Source organism: Podarcis tiliguerta (assembly GCF_965153285.1).
Source record: "Podarcis tiliguerta genome assembly, chromosome: 9".
Taxonomy (NCBI): domain Eukaryota; kingdom Metazoa; phylum Chordata; class Lepidosauria; order Squamata; family Lacertidae; genus Podarcis; species Podarcis tiliguerta.
The window spans coordinates 74,400,183-74,416,050 of NC_139542.1; the positions used below are offsets into that span (position 1 = coordinate 74,400,183).

General features: G+C 45.0%; 1 protein-coding gene across 2 annotated transcripts; it reads right to left on the reverse strand.

Annotated features, from left to right (window-relative positions):
• Positions 1–3,686: 3,686 nt before the first annotated feature.
• On the reverse strand, positions 3,687–15,425 carry CHRNA3 (cholinergic receptor nicotinic alpha 3 subunit). Of its 2 annotated transcripts, none has more exons than XM_083456728.1 (6): positions 15,114–15,425; positions 11,250–11,386; positions 10,094–10,138; positions 8,586–8,695; positions 5,206–6,220; positions 3,687–4,032 (listed from the first exon to the last, which is right to left on the reverse strand). In XM_083456728.1, exons 1-6 carry the CDS (start codon positions 15,157–15,159, stop codon positions 3,904–3,906), a joined length of 1,482 nt encoding a protein of 493 aa, XP_083312854.1. In that variant the 5' UTR covers positions 15,160–15,425; the 3' UTR covers positions 3,687–3,903. The 2 variants fall into 2 exon arrangements, with proteins under 2 accessions (XP_083312854.1, XP_083312853.1); XM_083456727.1 differs by having other exon boundaries at positions 11,247–11,386.
• Positions 15,426–15,868: the final 443 nt, after the last annotated feature.

A 15,868-nucleotide genomic window follows, 5' to 3' on the forward strand; every position in this document is an offset into this window, starting at 1 on the left:
CATGGTGTCCCATTGCACCAAAAGCAGTTTAATCATGCTGGCCACATGACACCAGCTCCCTCTGCCTGAAGCGAGATGAGCGCCACACCCCATAGTCACCTTTGACTGGACTTAACTGTCCAGGGGTCCTTTATCTTTTACCTATTTTACCATTTCATATTTCTTTTCATTTAATGCTCAGCCTCTTTGAGTCAGGAAGTTCAAAGCTGCACCCAGCTTTCATATTGTTTATTCTGTTATCAACAGGTTGGGCACTGATTTCCTTTTGGGTGAAGACAGAGACAAAGTGGATATTGAGCAGTTCCACCTTCTCTCTATGACCCAGTAGCATTTCTCCATCTGCTCCATGCAGAGGGCCTACCGCTTGCTTGTTCCTCTTGCTTTGAACGTAGCCAAAGAAACCTTTCAAAATTATTTTTAACTTGCAAGCCTGAGCTCATTCTAAGCCAGGCATCCCCAAGCTTGGCCCTGCAGATGTTTTGGGGCTACAACTCCCATCATCCCTAGCTAACAGGACCAGTGATCCCTCTCGCTCTTCAGGCTTCAGGAAGCTATCCGCAAGCCTTGGGAGCCCGCGGGAGTTCCCGCCAGGCTCCCAAGGCTTGCGGACAGCAGTCTGCATTCCGAAGCCTGGGGAGCGCAGCGGAGCGCACCCCGGGCTTCGGGCAGCTCTCTGCAAGCCTTGGGAGCCCGGCGTGACTTCCCACCGGGTTCCCTAGGCTTGTGGATAGCAGCCTGCATCCAGATATCTGGCAGCCTGTTGTGGGGGCTGGGGTCGGGGGAAGCTCGGGTTTCCCCCGCCCCAGCCCTGTGCCTGGGGGAAAAAAATAATTCCCCCCCCTTTATTCCCCCCCCAAAAAAAACTAGGTGCACCCTACGGGCCGGTGTGCCCTATAGGGCAAAAAATACAGTACTTACTTATTTCCTGGTGCCATACATGCGCAATTGTGCACGGGTTAATTGTGCGTAACTGGGGGGCGCCTGTATGGTCTCCCTGATCAGGTTTGTGAGACACATTCCTGCCAACCACTGTGAGGTGCAGCCCAACTCTTGCCACAAGGCCTTCCTCAAGGAAATGGAGACCAGGGTCCAAGAAGCCGAACCTTTCTTGACGATACCACCTGTGCAGTCAGCGGTATACCTCCAGTATTTTCCTCCATTCTTGGGCTACGACATTCAGCAGGAAGGAGTGATGAAAAGACCACCTGTGTCCCAAGGCATTTTACATTATTATAATAGTAGGTCCCATTTGATATGCTCCTGTTGTTTTCCTTTTGCCTTTTGGGCTTCTCTAGATTATCAGTTTATATTGCAGTAATTGTACGATTTTTATTCATTTGCTTCAGCGGGTCCCAGTGTCACTAACCCGTGCCTAATCATCTTCCTTTTAATATTCTTAAAACAAGATTTATTTATTTTTCAAAATTCCTGGTTTTAATCATTGAAAATTATGAGGCCAGTTAGAAATTAAGAATAACTGTTGTATTCTTAATTTTGTTCAGCTTCTTAGTCCAAGCTCTTTATTGTGGATTTGTAAAGACTGCACTGCTTCTTCAGTGCTGATGAATGCAATTCCTCATATTCCTTAAGGGAGCAAATAAGCTTCCACTGTGGCAAAGCCCACCCCCACCATTCATTCTATGCCATTCCCACAAAATGGGGCTAATACAGCATCAAAGCCAAAATCTGGGATTTCAAAAAAATGGCTTTGAAAGACCCTGAGTATTTTCATTATTGGTGAATGAAGTTTATTTTATAGTATATGAAGTAAAATGTACATGCAATGAGTCTATTCCTTCTGTTCTCTTTACAGCACTGTATTCAGTAGATATATAACAGAATTACATTTTGTTAGAGGTGCTCCAAAGCATGCCAGGGGACACATAGCTAGTCTTGGTTCCACTGGTGATTTCCATAGGTGGCTTGGATCAGAATGTCGTTTGCGGTTGGGATGACATCTCTAGCTACTTTTTGCCAAAATCCATCAAAACAGTTCTCTGCTCTGTGCAGATAGTCTAAATCCTACCTGCAAACTGCAGATCTGTTCCCTCTACTACTAGCCATTACTATACTTGGGGCTTGTGCACACTTCCACTTGTCTCGTCTCCAGAAAGCAGGCGCTGGAGCAGTTCTGGATTTGCCCCGCTGCTTTCCCCTGGGAAACCCCACCGTCTCCTGCTGAATTGGGACAAACGGAAATTTGTGGAAAACCAAACTACAGTGGTACCTCGGTTTATGAACTTCATCTGTTCCGGAAGTCCGTTCTTAAACCGAGGTGTCCTTTCCCTAATGAGGCCTCCCGCTGCCAGTGCCTTCCACCGTTCGGCTTCCATTCTTAGACTGAGGTAAAGTTTGCAAACCGGGACACTACTTCCGGTTTTGCGGAGTTCGTAAACCGAATAGTTCATAAACAGGGCTGTTCTTAAACTGAGGTACCCCTGTATCTTCTTTTTTTCCAGTTCAGCGGTAAAGCATAAATGTGTTCCCAGGGGAAAGCAAGGCAAACAGAGATGTGGAAGAGGTCTTGCTGTGTCTGCACTGTTTTAGGTCTGGTAACGGAAAAGTCTTTCAGGTGCTAGCTGACTAATCCACCATCTTGCCTAAACAATAATCCCTCTTTGCACACATCTTATGCTACATAGCAGGATTTGTTTGCAGTTGTTTGCCAGATGAATGTAAAAACAGCAACAGCTAAGAACCGGCGAATTGCCTTGTTCCATCTTGTACAGCTAGGCATCCCCGTGAAGCTCATGGAGATGGCTGCCCCCTGTTCTGGTCAGCAAAGGTATGCTGCCCCTGAATAGTAAGACCCTCATTTTATCAATGGCTAACAGCTCTTCTGAGTGTCCTCATTTTGCTTGATATGACTCTCTTCGTTTTGCAATGCCTGAACTCAGCGGTGTGGGAGTAAGAAAAGCAAGTCCAACTGAAAGTGCACATAGGTTTGGTTCTGTTTCTCATCTCTAATGACCTCTTTTCTGATGAGTCCCTCTAAGGAAGAGAATAACTTCCTTTCCTTGACACTTAACAAGCTTGTTTCTAGGCCCAAGCGAAAGTGGGTTGCCTAAGTCGTGTGTCATTCATGGCTTGCCATGTTCCACCTGTTCAAATGACCTGAAGTTGTGAATGCCTGACTTGGGAAATGAAAGGAGTTTTGGTAGGTTTAAAAAGAAACAAGATATTTGCTTCTCCTCATTTTCTGGCGAGCTCAGAAGCCACGAGGACTATATCTTAGTTAGCGAATAACTTCAGCCTCGTAGGACCTCATGTCCTGTGTTTCAGGTTCTGGTTTCTCCTGCCACGAGAGACGCAGTGAAGAAAGGCAGCTGCCTGGTGTTTTGCTATTTTTATTGGCTTCCCTATAGATGTGTGTATCACATCCTATGGCCAGGACTTCCATAAATTAGCTGTGTGTGTGTGAAGAAATCCTTCCTTTTTGAGTTGAGGAATTGATTTCATAGTGACCCAGTAGTGTATTTAGAGAGGAGGACTTCACTCTTGACACACCATCAATGATATGGCTAGAGTTGTGGCAGTGATCCACATTGTTAAAGCTATTGCAATATCTTTGGTTGGCTTAGGGCAGTAGAATAAACTTTTCCCACTTGTGTAGAACTGCATTACTTTGAGGCTCTTGACACCCACTCAGATCTCATTTTCTTCTAGGAGTGAATACAAGAAGAAATTAAAATTTTCCAGTCTTATACAGTACTTCATAACAGTGTTACACAAATCATTAGTATTTTTATATTTAAATGGAAGGTGGCTGAATCTAGCCTAACGTTTAAGTATCTTTACTCCACTACTGAAAGACATAGGAATAAGTACTTTAACATAAAGAGAGAGCAGGTAAGACGTTTGGACAGCAAACAGGAAATAGATTTTTTTACAGGGGAATATCGCCTATACTTCATCTCCAACCATTAGCGGTTGCAAGAATAGTCCTGCTGTCCCCAGAATGCACACAAGAATAAATACCCACAGGAAAATGCGATCAATGACCATGGCGACGTATTTCCAGTCATCTTGAGTCTGGAAAATAAAAATATTTTTTTATCAATTCAGGTACAACTTTTATAAACCTATTGTGGTAGCATGAAAGTTCCATACAGTATTTGTGATTTGATATAACAAAATCAACCATGTGAATTTGCTCCATGGCTGGACTGGTATTGCAGTGTTTCCTCACCAGGACCATCGGCCTGAAAAAGTTCAGAAAAGAGCAGCCAAAAGCATTGAGAGGATGGAGCAGGTGCCTTATGCGGAAAGGCAGCGTGGGGACTTGGAGGAAAAGCTGAGCAAGAGGCAACATGATGGAAGTGTGTCAAGTATGTGTGACATGGAGGAAGGGGGCAGGAAATGTTCTCTCCCTCACAACACTCAAACCTGACATCTAACAAAGCTGAATGTTGGAAGATTCAAGACAGAGAAGTTCAACTATGAGCTTCTGCTCCCACAAGAGGCAGTGAAGGCTTTAAAGGAAGGTTGGACAAATTCGTGGGGGAGAGGGCTATGGATGGCTTTAGCCAGGATGGCTGTGCTCTGCCTCTTCTGGATCCCAGTTGCTGGAACCCACAGGAGGGAGAGGGCTCTTGGGCCCGGGTCCTGCTTGCAGGTTTCCAGCAGCGTCTGGTCAGCCACTGTGAGAACAGGATAGTGGACTAGATGGGCTTGATCCAGCAAGCTCTTCCTATGTTCTTACTGTACGTAATACACAGTAAGTAGTATTACTACTACAATGAGTAAGTAGTAAGTAGTGTGTCATCCAAGTCAGTACATCTTGTGACAGTGAACTCCATGTGTGTGGTGGACTGAGTTGCAAGTGATAAGGGAGCCCAGAATCTGAAATGGTGAGGATGGAGGAAATAGTACTGGGCTAGGTGAACAAATAGTTTGACCTGGTACAAGATAGCTTCCTGTGGTTCCTCACCCCTGCAGTCTGATGTTTTGTTCCCTGGGTACACAGGTTTATTGCCCTGTTCTGCACCATGACTTGGGAACATTTCACCTGACAGATGCTAATGGACTATGACTCCCACCATCCCTGACCACTGGTCCTGCTAGCTAGGGATGATGGCAGTTGTAGTCCAACAACATCTGAGGACCCAAGATTGAGAAAGGCTGATATGGAGGGTCAAAGGTTCCCTAGCCCCGATTTAAAGTGTGGTGCATGTAGCTTGAATAATTAATAAAGTTTGCCCATACCTCCTTAGCTTCATTTTGCATTCTCATATTTTCTGCAATGTATTTAATGCTCTCGATCGCATCTCTCATTTCTGGCGATACTACCAAAGATGAAAGCAGAGCGTCTACAGATTCAGAACTGGAGCTCTGGGTCAGGTTGCTGTTCACCTTGACATATTTTATATGTTGGTGTTGGTAGCAAGCACAGGTCGTTTCTTGGCACGGGAGGCTGTCTTTGTAGCACCTGGTCTCTGCGCCGCCAAAGCAGTCCAAGTGAGAGAGCTCCGTGTTGTAAGACGGCTTTGAGTCCTGGCCACCGTCATCTGATTCACTGGTGGGCCTGGTCATGAACATGATCCTGGGGAGAAAGTTCAGGAAGATGGTTTTCACCCACTCAGGCATGGTGTGCGTCCTTGGTGTCCTGTAGTGTACGTTGAGCACAAACACCGTGATGACTATGGAGAGAGTGACAAATATCATGGTGAAGAGGAGGTACTCCCCAATCAGTGGAATCACTAGAGAGGTTGAAGGAATGGTCTCCGTTATCACCAGTAGGAAAACAGTCAAGGACAAAAGGACTGAGATGCACAGCGTCACTTTCTCACCGCAGTCGGAAGGCAGATAAAACACCAAGACGGTTAAGAAGGAGATCAAGAGGCATGGGATGATCATATTGACGGTGTAAAATAAGGGCAGCCGCCTGATATAAAGGGAATAGGTGATATCTGTATACACGGCTTCACAGCAGTTGTACTTGATGTCATGTTTGTAGCCTGGTGCCTTAATGATGGCCCACTCTCCGCTCTCCCAATAGTCCTTGAGGTTCATAGTGGAGCCAACGAGAACCAAGTCAATCTCGGCTTTGTCGTAGGACCAGGAGCCAAACTTCATGGTGCAGTTCTGGTAGTCAAATGGAAAGTATGTCACGTCTATTTTACACGAGCTCTTAAAAATAGCTGGTGGCATCCAAGTCACATTCCCAGTATAATTCAACAATGCTTTGGTTTTGTCGTCCACCTGGAAGTCTCCAACAGCACTAGGGAGGGGGGGAAACAACAGACCCAAAAGTTGTGTTCTCCACATTGTCACATCACTTTGTGAATTCCTTTTTTTAAAAATGCCCTCAAGAAAATTCAGCAGCATTTTAGTGTGAATTTCTCCTAATTTGCAAAGCAATTTCCCCTAATACAATGCATTGTTGAGTGTTATATTCACTAATGCATTTTAACACACACTTCACCCTAGCGTGTGCATTTTTGCACCTCTCATTTGGCTGGAGAACTATATTGCAAAATTTGGATAATTTTTAATGCTGAAGGTTGTCTGTGTTTCAGCTCTCACATTGTTTCAGAAATTATTAAACTGCATTTCATTTACCCCCCACCCTCTGGAACGGTGTTCCTCCCCTTGCCTGCAGTGTCTTCAGACTCCTGTTGGAACTGAAGCAGGGGGCCAAAGGCCGCCTCCCTGCAGGCAGCATCCTTCATCCTGCAGCAATTTAATCACAAATACAGTGAATCGCTTGAACATAATTAGCATCATATCTATCAGATGTTTGGGAAACGCTGCCCTGGAGGGATGGCTGTTCTGCACAGCCTCTTTCTTGATGCCTCCTAATGTATATTGATGGGATTCAATTAGTGCCCCAATGTAGCAATTACAGTCATACCTCGGGTTACAGATGTTTCAGGTTGCGGACCGCCGAAACCCGGAAGTACCGGAATGGGTTACTTCCAGGTTTCGGTGGTTGCACATGCGCAGAATTGCAACCTGCATGTGCGCAGACGCGCCACTGCGGGTTGCAAACGTGCATCCCACATGGATCACATGGAAGCTACCAGATTAGAAATGTAATTCTACCTCTGCCATACTCTGTTCCAAGTTCATTACACATTTCACTTCTTCAGTTCAGTAGAAGACACCATGTTAGAGAAACAATGGAAGGGAAAGGGGGGCATTGAGATTCATCTACAGGAATCCTAGAGTTGGAAGGGATCCCAATAGTCATGCAGTCAAGCCCCCTGCAATGCTGGAGTTACAACTAAAGCAACCATGACAGACGACCATCCAACCTCTCTCTGTCTGGACCGCTTAGGTTGTTCCAGTCCATAACACAGACACACTACTGAGACAAGAAAGTCTGATGTGGGTTGGATTTGTCCAATATAAGAAGAAAAAGCTAGCAAGGGAGTGGATTCAGATGATCACTTTGCCGCTTCTGATTTTGACTTTTGCAAGCAGTTTGTAGTGAAGCCCTTCTAGTGGCCCTTGTGTGATTGTGACTTAGTTGAGTCAGATATCCTGCGCTATGGTCCCTGGAAAGTCTGATGATCCCTGAGATTTGTGAAATGGCAAGAAATTGCAAAAGGGGTGGTGGTGCACAAAATTACTTCATGAAGGAGAAAAGGTGATACCAAGGCTTGGTCTGGAAACCTTGCCTGATGAGGAATGGTTGAGAGAGTTGGGAACGTTTAGCCTGGAGAAGATGAGAATGAGAGGGATATGATAGCCATCTTCAAACATCTAAAAGGCTGTTGCATAGAAGAGGGAGCAAGCTTGATTTCTGCTGCTCTGGAGGTTCGGACCCAAACCAACTGATTCAACTGACAAGAGAGTCCAACTAAACATTAGGAAGAACTTTGGGAGGTTGAGGGCTGTTCCACAGCGGAGCAAATTCCCTTGGAAGGTGGTGGACTCTCCTTCCTTGGAGGTGTATAAGCAGAGGTCACATGGCCATCTGTCCTGGGTGCTTTAGCTGAGATTCCTGTACTGCAAGCGGTTGGACTAAATGACTCTTGGGGTCCCTTCCAACTCTATGGTTCTATGTTTAAGGATGCATTTACTCTTTTGAGAAATAGCATGAGCAGGTTATATGGGGATTCCTTCCTTTTCAAATGGGCATTTAACAGGGAGAGTGCTGTGCCTTGGGATAAGAACCCGTGTTTTGTTTGTGGATGCTCTTGGGACTCTGGTTATGTGGGTCTTGGGTAACGAGCCACTCCTAGTCAGAGTACTGGGCTGGGCAAGAGACCAATGATGTTACTCTGTCTAAACCAGTGCCAGATGTTCAGTGTAAACCAGAGACTGGGAATCTGTGGTTCTCTAGATCAGGCATTGGCAAACTCTGGCCCTTCAGATGTTTTGGAACTACAACTCCCATGATCCTAGCTAACAGGACCAGTGGTCAGGGATGATGGGAATTGTAGTCTCAAAAAATATCTGGAGGGCCGGAGTTTGCCTATGGCTGCTCTAGATGATGATGGGCTACAACTTCATCCACCCAGTGGCCATGCTGGTGGGACACAGCTTCCATACCAAGGAGTTTACTACACCTTTGGAAAGGAAAAGATGCTAAAACATAAAGTAATCTTTTAAGAATAGACCAGACTGTATAATCTTACTTGTTATATAGCACAATATCTGGCTTCCAGATCTTCTGCGATGGCACTCGAATAAATTGAACACCTCCATACTTCTCGGGATTCCATTTCAGTTTGTAATCGTTCCACATCTAATCAATGAAGAAGAAGGGAAATCAAGCAGTATTTTAGAATTTTCGCACAACTTCCTATTATAGCTTATTCATTCATTCATTCATTTTATTCATTCATTCATTTAGTGTGTTTATGTGTCTTAATACAACTTACAGAATAAAACCAGAAGAAAAAAAGAAATGTGAAAATCAAATGTAAAAACAACACTAAAATTAGACCCAAAGTGCTCATCCATCCATCCGTCCCTCTGTCTGTCTGTCTGTCTGTCTGTCTGTCTATCTATGATGCTGGGAACCACAGTTTATCCCTTGCAGAGCTATGATTCCCAACACCCTTATCAAACTACAGTTCTCAGGATGCTTTGGGGAAGCCATGTTCTTTAAACGTGGTGTGGATGTGACCTTTCTCTTCCTTCTGCACAAACACACCCAACATTCCATCCCTGATAAGCCGTGGGAATGTCTTTTTGTACATCTGCAAACCTCACAACACCCCCCCCCCGCCTCATTCCCCTGTTCATTTCCCCTTCAGCAAGGGTGGTGCTGTTTTGGCTGCCTAAGAAAAGCATCCGCAGGGTATACATCAGAAATGCAAGGAATGATGGGTCACCGTGAGCGATCAAAAGCCCCACATTTTTCAGTGGCTGGCTAAATCTGCCTCATAATGTAGGGTTGCCATATGTCTGGAATTTCCTGGACAATGCCAGGATTCAGCTGTCAGAAACGGAAATCGCTTAAATGTCTGGGGAAATTTGGATGCAACCCATGTCAGAAGTGTAGATTTGGGTGAATTTCCTTAAAAGTAGATCTTGGGGGGGGGGGGGAGCTCAATGACTTGTGTCTGGATTTTCACTTTTTGAAATATGGCACCCCTAGATGATGTTATAAAACGGGGGGGGGGTCTATAGTTTACGATTTGCTCTCCATTTTCTGTTTTCTCAAAGGGGAGGGCACCCAATGAGATCTCTGAATTCCCCACACCACTTCTGTGGAATTTCTTCATGCTGTTATGATTTATTTAATGCCAACAAGACAGACAACCACTAGGTGGCAGAAGAGCATAAAAGGTGTTTCCTGTTTCTGACTCCGGCTGTAGCCTTCAGGGGTTTCCTTCTTCAATGGGTTCCTTGAACACACAGCTGTATCATCATCATGTATGTCTGCATGCACTGCACTTCCTATCTCTTCCCCTTCCCCAGCTATCCCCCCAATATAGGACACTCAGCTACAATTTAACACTACAGTTCCCAGATTTCTTTGGGGGAAGCTCTGTGCTTCAAATGGTATGTGTGCAATCTACATATATAACTGAAAATACTTCCAATGCCTTTTGGTTGTTGTTGTTTTTTACAAAAATCCTAAAGCGTTCCTTCTGTGGTAGGGGCGGGGGGGGGGTTTGGGGGGGGTGTTACTTACATGTCTCAGCCATAAATTAGTCTCCATAATCTGGTTCACTTCATCCTGGGAAAAGAAAAGTCATAGCTGGGTTTGAAACCCCTCATCCAAGTTACATTCCCGGTGTAATTCAACAATGCTTTGGTTTTGTCGTCCGCCTGGAAGTCTCTGGGGACGGAGAGGGGCTCAGCCCTTTTTCTTGAGCTGGCTGGGGGGTTGCTCTGCAACCCGGGGGGAAATGGCACAGATGGGTTCCTTCACTTTCAGGTCAGTTATTACTATAACCATTATTAATAATAATCCACTCTTCACTCCAAGGCAGGTTGAAACATTAAAACACAACATTAAAAACATTTTTTTAAAAAACACAGCCATAAAAATAAGGTGGATGCTAAAAACACAGACCTCAAGTGTCAAAAGCAAGGGAAGGCACCAAGAGACCCTCTGTGGGGCGTACACAGCTTAGGGGCCACCACAGAGAAGACCCTCCACTCCCCAAAATAACTCTGAGGGGGAAGGAGCTACCAGGAGGGCCCCCTCTGCTGACCCCAGCACCTGAGGGTTTAAAGGGAAGGAAGAGGCTTTCAGGTATTTAAGGCCTGAGTTGTTTAGGGCTTTGAGCACCTGAGTGAGTATCCTGAAAAGGGCTCGAAAATGAACTGGCATCCAGTGCAGTTGTTTCAAAATAGGTTATATCATATGATCTGAGTAGAACCCCAGCCAAGTCTTCCCCCTCCTGCCCCTGTTCACAGCTTCTGTACTACCCCCCCCCCAAAAAAAACCGCTGGGCCAGTGGAAAGTGGCTGGGCTCTCCCCTGAACCCGTTTTGCAGTTCACATCCCATCCATTCACCAGAATTTTTGACTTCCAGTGCTGAGTGGCAACCTGTCCAGCTTTTGCCAACCCAGCACCCTCTGGGTGGTTTATTTATTTAATTTGTTAGTGCCTCTTCCCATTTCACCCCACAACGTCCCTGTGAAGTAGGTGAGACTGAGATACGGTGACCGGCCCAAGTCACCCGGTGATCTTCATGGCCAAGATGGGGGTTTGGACCTGGGTCTTCCAGGTTCCAGGACTCCAACCACTATGCCACGCTGGCCCCCAGTCTGCCCATCAGTTGTAAAAGTCTGAAAACAACCGGAAGGCACCACGGCTTCTCTCACGGTCTACTCACCACCTTTACGAGTTGCGATAGGGACACCTCGAACAAAATCATGACCGGGTCAGACACATTCTCCACAGGCCTGATGATGTTGTTGTAATTGGCAAACAGCTCATTGTAGAGTCGGTGTTCAGCTTCGAAACAATGGCAACCTAAAAGAGGGCAGGGTTGGAGCACATACAAACCTCAAGACATTTTGGCCTGGATTTCTGAAACATTCTTGGCTCGGTCAGAGTAGGGCTGCCATACGTCTGGAATTGCTAGTACAGAGCAGGGATTCACCCATCGAAAATGGCATCTGGGCGGAATTTTCAAAAGTCGGTTAAAAATGTCCAGGGAAACCCAGGTATATGGCAGCCCATATTGGAAGTGTTGATTTTGGGGCAAATTTCCTAAAAAAATAGCTTCAAAACTTTTCAATTTTTGAAATATGGCAACCCTAGCAGAGTCCTTCCCATAATCTACTACAGAACCTTAAGAATATAAGAACCTGTGAAGAGCCATGGGACCCTCTCCAGTCCAGCCCCCTGTCCTCTTGGTGGCCAACCAGATTCCAAGCAGAATTCAGGTGCAAGAGGCCTCACTCTCCGGCAGCTCCAGAAACGCATTTGGTGGCAGGACAGAGCATCCTTGCAACTGAAAATGCTGGGGATTGGAGCTGGGACATTCTGCGTGCAAAGGGCTTCCTTTACCCCTGTCCCTTCCTCTGTCTGAGAAGGGGACAGAACAAAGGGACAGAACTGACATCATCACCATCATTATTAATTGAATTTGTTAGTCTCTGTATCTTGCCCGGGGCAACTTGCAAGCAACTAACCACACAGGAGACCTCCATAGATATAAAAACCAAGGGGGAAAAGAAATACATTGAAAACCTCCGACCCACTTCTCAAAGGTCCCAGATAGTGAAAGCCCAAAGGCTTGGTTGTGGAAGAAATGGTCTGTGGTGGAACGGTCTACCTCTGAAGGTGCTGGGCTCTCTTGCATTGAAGGTTTTTAAACAGAGGTTGGGTGTCCGTCTGCCAGGGATTCTCTAGCTCGAATTTCTGCATTGCAGGGGGTTGGACTAGATGACCCTTGGCGTCACCTTCCAACTCCACAATTCTATGATTTCCGGTGAAAAATTAAATAACAAGCCATGACCCTTCTGCAACTGCCCTTATTAGTGTGTCTCCTCCTCCACCAACAAACTCCATAGACACAGAAGACAGGCAGCAAACCAGAGAAAGTAGGCTGGGATTTATTATTTAGATGGAGAGATCCCCAATTTAATTTACTTGGTGCCCATGCAGTTACAGAAGAATGGCACTGGATGTGGTGTGTTTAAGCAGTATAATGCGTATATCTAGCCAGCAGTGGGGATGCAATGAGTTTGGAAACATTAAAGCTTGCCTTGCCTTGCCAAATTAAAATCATGGAAAGTGCTGTTGATTTACTTGTTCCGAATATTGTCAACAGCTACTGACCTCACAAAAGGAACTTTGCTGAATTGCATTCTGTAAGCTAAAATGTGCCTTTTAGTGGGGATGTAATGAGAATCATTGGACACAGCCCGTGTTTGTCCAAGAGTTGATGTTTCTTGGGGGGGGGGGATTTTTATTTTATAAAGTGATTAAAGCATGCTGGAGTATGCCATGTCGAATTAACATTTGACACAATTCACAGAAATCCATTATAATTAACCACAACTAACTGCATTAATTCATACAGCATGAACAAAATACAGCTGCGTGTTCCTGCAGGGTGTCTTCCAACTACAATTCTAAGATTATAAAAATACAGTGGTTGCTTGTCAATACTGAAGATGCTCTACTACCAAAATTAATTCTAGATACATATTCTCAGCCACTAACTATTTAAAAACTCAGAACTACTGCTACTGTTATAATTTTTTTTCTAAAATCTCTGCAGTTAAAACCATGCACCTGTGCATATGGGCACTGGCTTATTTATTTTAGTAGAGGAGACTCCTTCCTACAAAAAAAGTGTGAGTGAGCTAAGATCATGTTAGTATCCTGGGGTTTACAGTCATAAATGAAAGCAATTCATGGAGGAAGCTAAAGAAATATCTGCAGCATCACCCCCTCAAAAGAAATATATATATATACACTCCCCCCCCCCCCGGAGTTCAAAGGCTCTATACTGAATATTTTCTATTAAGGCTAAAACAAAAGATTGATCAAAATGCTCGTGGCATGTGTAAATCATGTTCTGATGGTAGAACTGATCAACCCTTGTTTTGTGGCCGGGGGCCGGGCGTGAGCATACACAGATCGCTTCTGAGCACAGGGATGTGGCTGGTTTTCCTCTGCAACAGCCCCTTTGCCCCATGAACTGCTGTTCCAAAGTGCTGGGGGGGGGGGGGTCATGGATTTTGCATTATCTTCACACCACTGTTAAAATTTCTGCGATGTGTTCTAACCATTTTGTATTGCTCGCTATGATTTGTTAAAAATATTTTGAAACGTTTCTAGCCAAGGGTGCACTACTGATAGCCATGGCAACGGAACCTCTTAAAACAAATCCCCCACATTTGAAACATGAGCAGAAATGCAGAGGAACCTCATAATCTGCTGTGCAAAGACGGTAGACCAAAGCAGACTTACAGTGGTACAACAATGTTTGCTACCATCTTGGATTAGAGAAAAAGAGGGGCACGCTTCGTTTTGCTCTCTCTTCAAACCGAGACAATTTAGGGGCTGCTCAAAATGCAATGCAGACTCTGGACTCCCATTTGCAAAGGTGGCTGTGCTCCTCTGAGCACGTGCAATTTGGTTGTGATTCTATGTTCAGTCAACCAAGTAACAAAGCACAATTTATTTATGGTTGGACCGACCTGTGGATTTAACAGGCCATCCTAGGAATGGGTGGGTTGCCTATAACCTCTGCTTTGAAAGCCATCTATTTTTGCACATCTAATGTTTTGCTTCAAAATCTTGCCTTTGTGAAAACCTGCCACATATCCCCTCAATCAACAGCTACTCAACAGCAGAACAGAAATTTGAAAGCTCATGCTACATTTGTTTGGAGAGAGTTTCACTCCTTGTATTTATTCCAGGAGACAGGAAAACAGACATGTTCCCAACTGGTCAATAAAAACAGCATGGATTTTTATCCTCAGGTACATTTTACATATTGCAGACATGTAACATTCAGTGCTCCAAACGTTCAGGCTGTACAAGGTTTAAAATATTTCATTGGTTTGCTTGGGAAAGTGATATTTCCTTACAAAAAGAAGGAAATTACTAATTCTGAGTTAATTTATATATAACTTTAAGTCCTTTGGAGATAACCTCTTAAGTGAGACAACCTGGAACATTAGCATTTTAGATTTTTTATTAAAAAAAAACCCCAGCCCTTTTTTTCATGTATGATTTCCTTGGCATAAATAGGAAGTTTTCATCTGGCTTCTTTTCTTCTCTCGCCTCCCGCCTCTCCTAGTTGGCTTGTTCTCCTCTTGAGTTTTCCCTCTTTCCAACACCCACCTCTCTGCTAAAGATGACCCCACCCTCCCTGCTACCAAAACAAGCTTAAAGGCTGAGTTTGTCAGGGGTTAGGTCACTTCTCTCCCATATATTCTGCAGGGTGAGGATGTCACCATTTCTGGCCTTTACCACATTGTCAAACTGAAGCACACACAACACATTCCACTGGGAAATTACGAGAAATGTATGGCCTTCCCAATCAACCATTTTGCTTTTTCAAAGGAGAGATAAAAAAAGAACAATCCAGCTGCACAACCCTCCAGAATGAAAAAGAATCTTACATTACGGATTCCCAAACCCAACTTCAGGTTCTATTGAAATCCAATAAGTGTATTCTACCCGTTGCAATTACCCCACCCGCAGTCCTCTCCCCTAGCCGTCCACAGTCACTCACCTTTAAGGAAAGGGAAAAGAGCCACCGGCAGGAGCAGCTCCAGCATCCTCTCCACTCAGCAACAGAGCCTGCCGGAGACAGAAGCAGCTGGGCAGCCTTGCACAGACTCCTTGCAAAATAAGACAGCCTGGATTCTGACAGATGCAGCCAGGAGCCGCGGGTTGCCAGCAGGGCCCTGAACCTACAGTTCCGTGCTTGGAAGCGCGCTCTATAACCACAGCCCTGCCCCTTTCCTGGCTGCCCACACCAAGATAGGGGAATTGTCAAGTCAAATAGGTGCAGCTGCAGCAAGCATGAAATCCTCCTCATCCGCTGATGTGCTCATGCATAAGCAAAGCTGATAACCTGATAACCATAGTTAAGAGCTTTTGCACTTGGCCATGCAGGGAAAATCGGAACCTTACTCCAAATTTCATGCCAAGCTATTTCAGACAAGTCCAAGTTAATGAAAATGGGATAATTGAATTTGTGCATGGAACGGATATTGACAAGTCTTGAGTTTGCATAGCATTAAAAGCAGCACTTTGGAGCTGAGCTGGTAGTCAGGCACCATTAATGAATTAGCTAACACAGTTCTTAGATGTTTATGGATTTTTCTTAATGACCGCGACAGAAACGGGGGAGGTGTATGAGAGAGAGGAATCTAGGCTCTGTGCTTGTACGCTATGGCTTTAATGTACATTCAAAGCACTTTTTTCCTGCAAAGAATTCTGGGCACTGTAGTTTGTTAAGGATGGCTGCGAATTTGAACTATG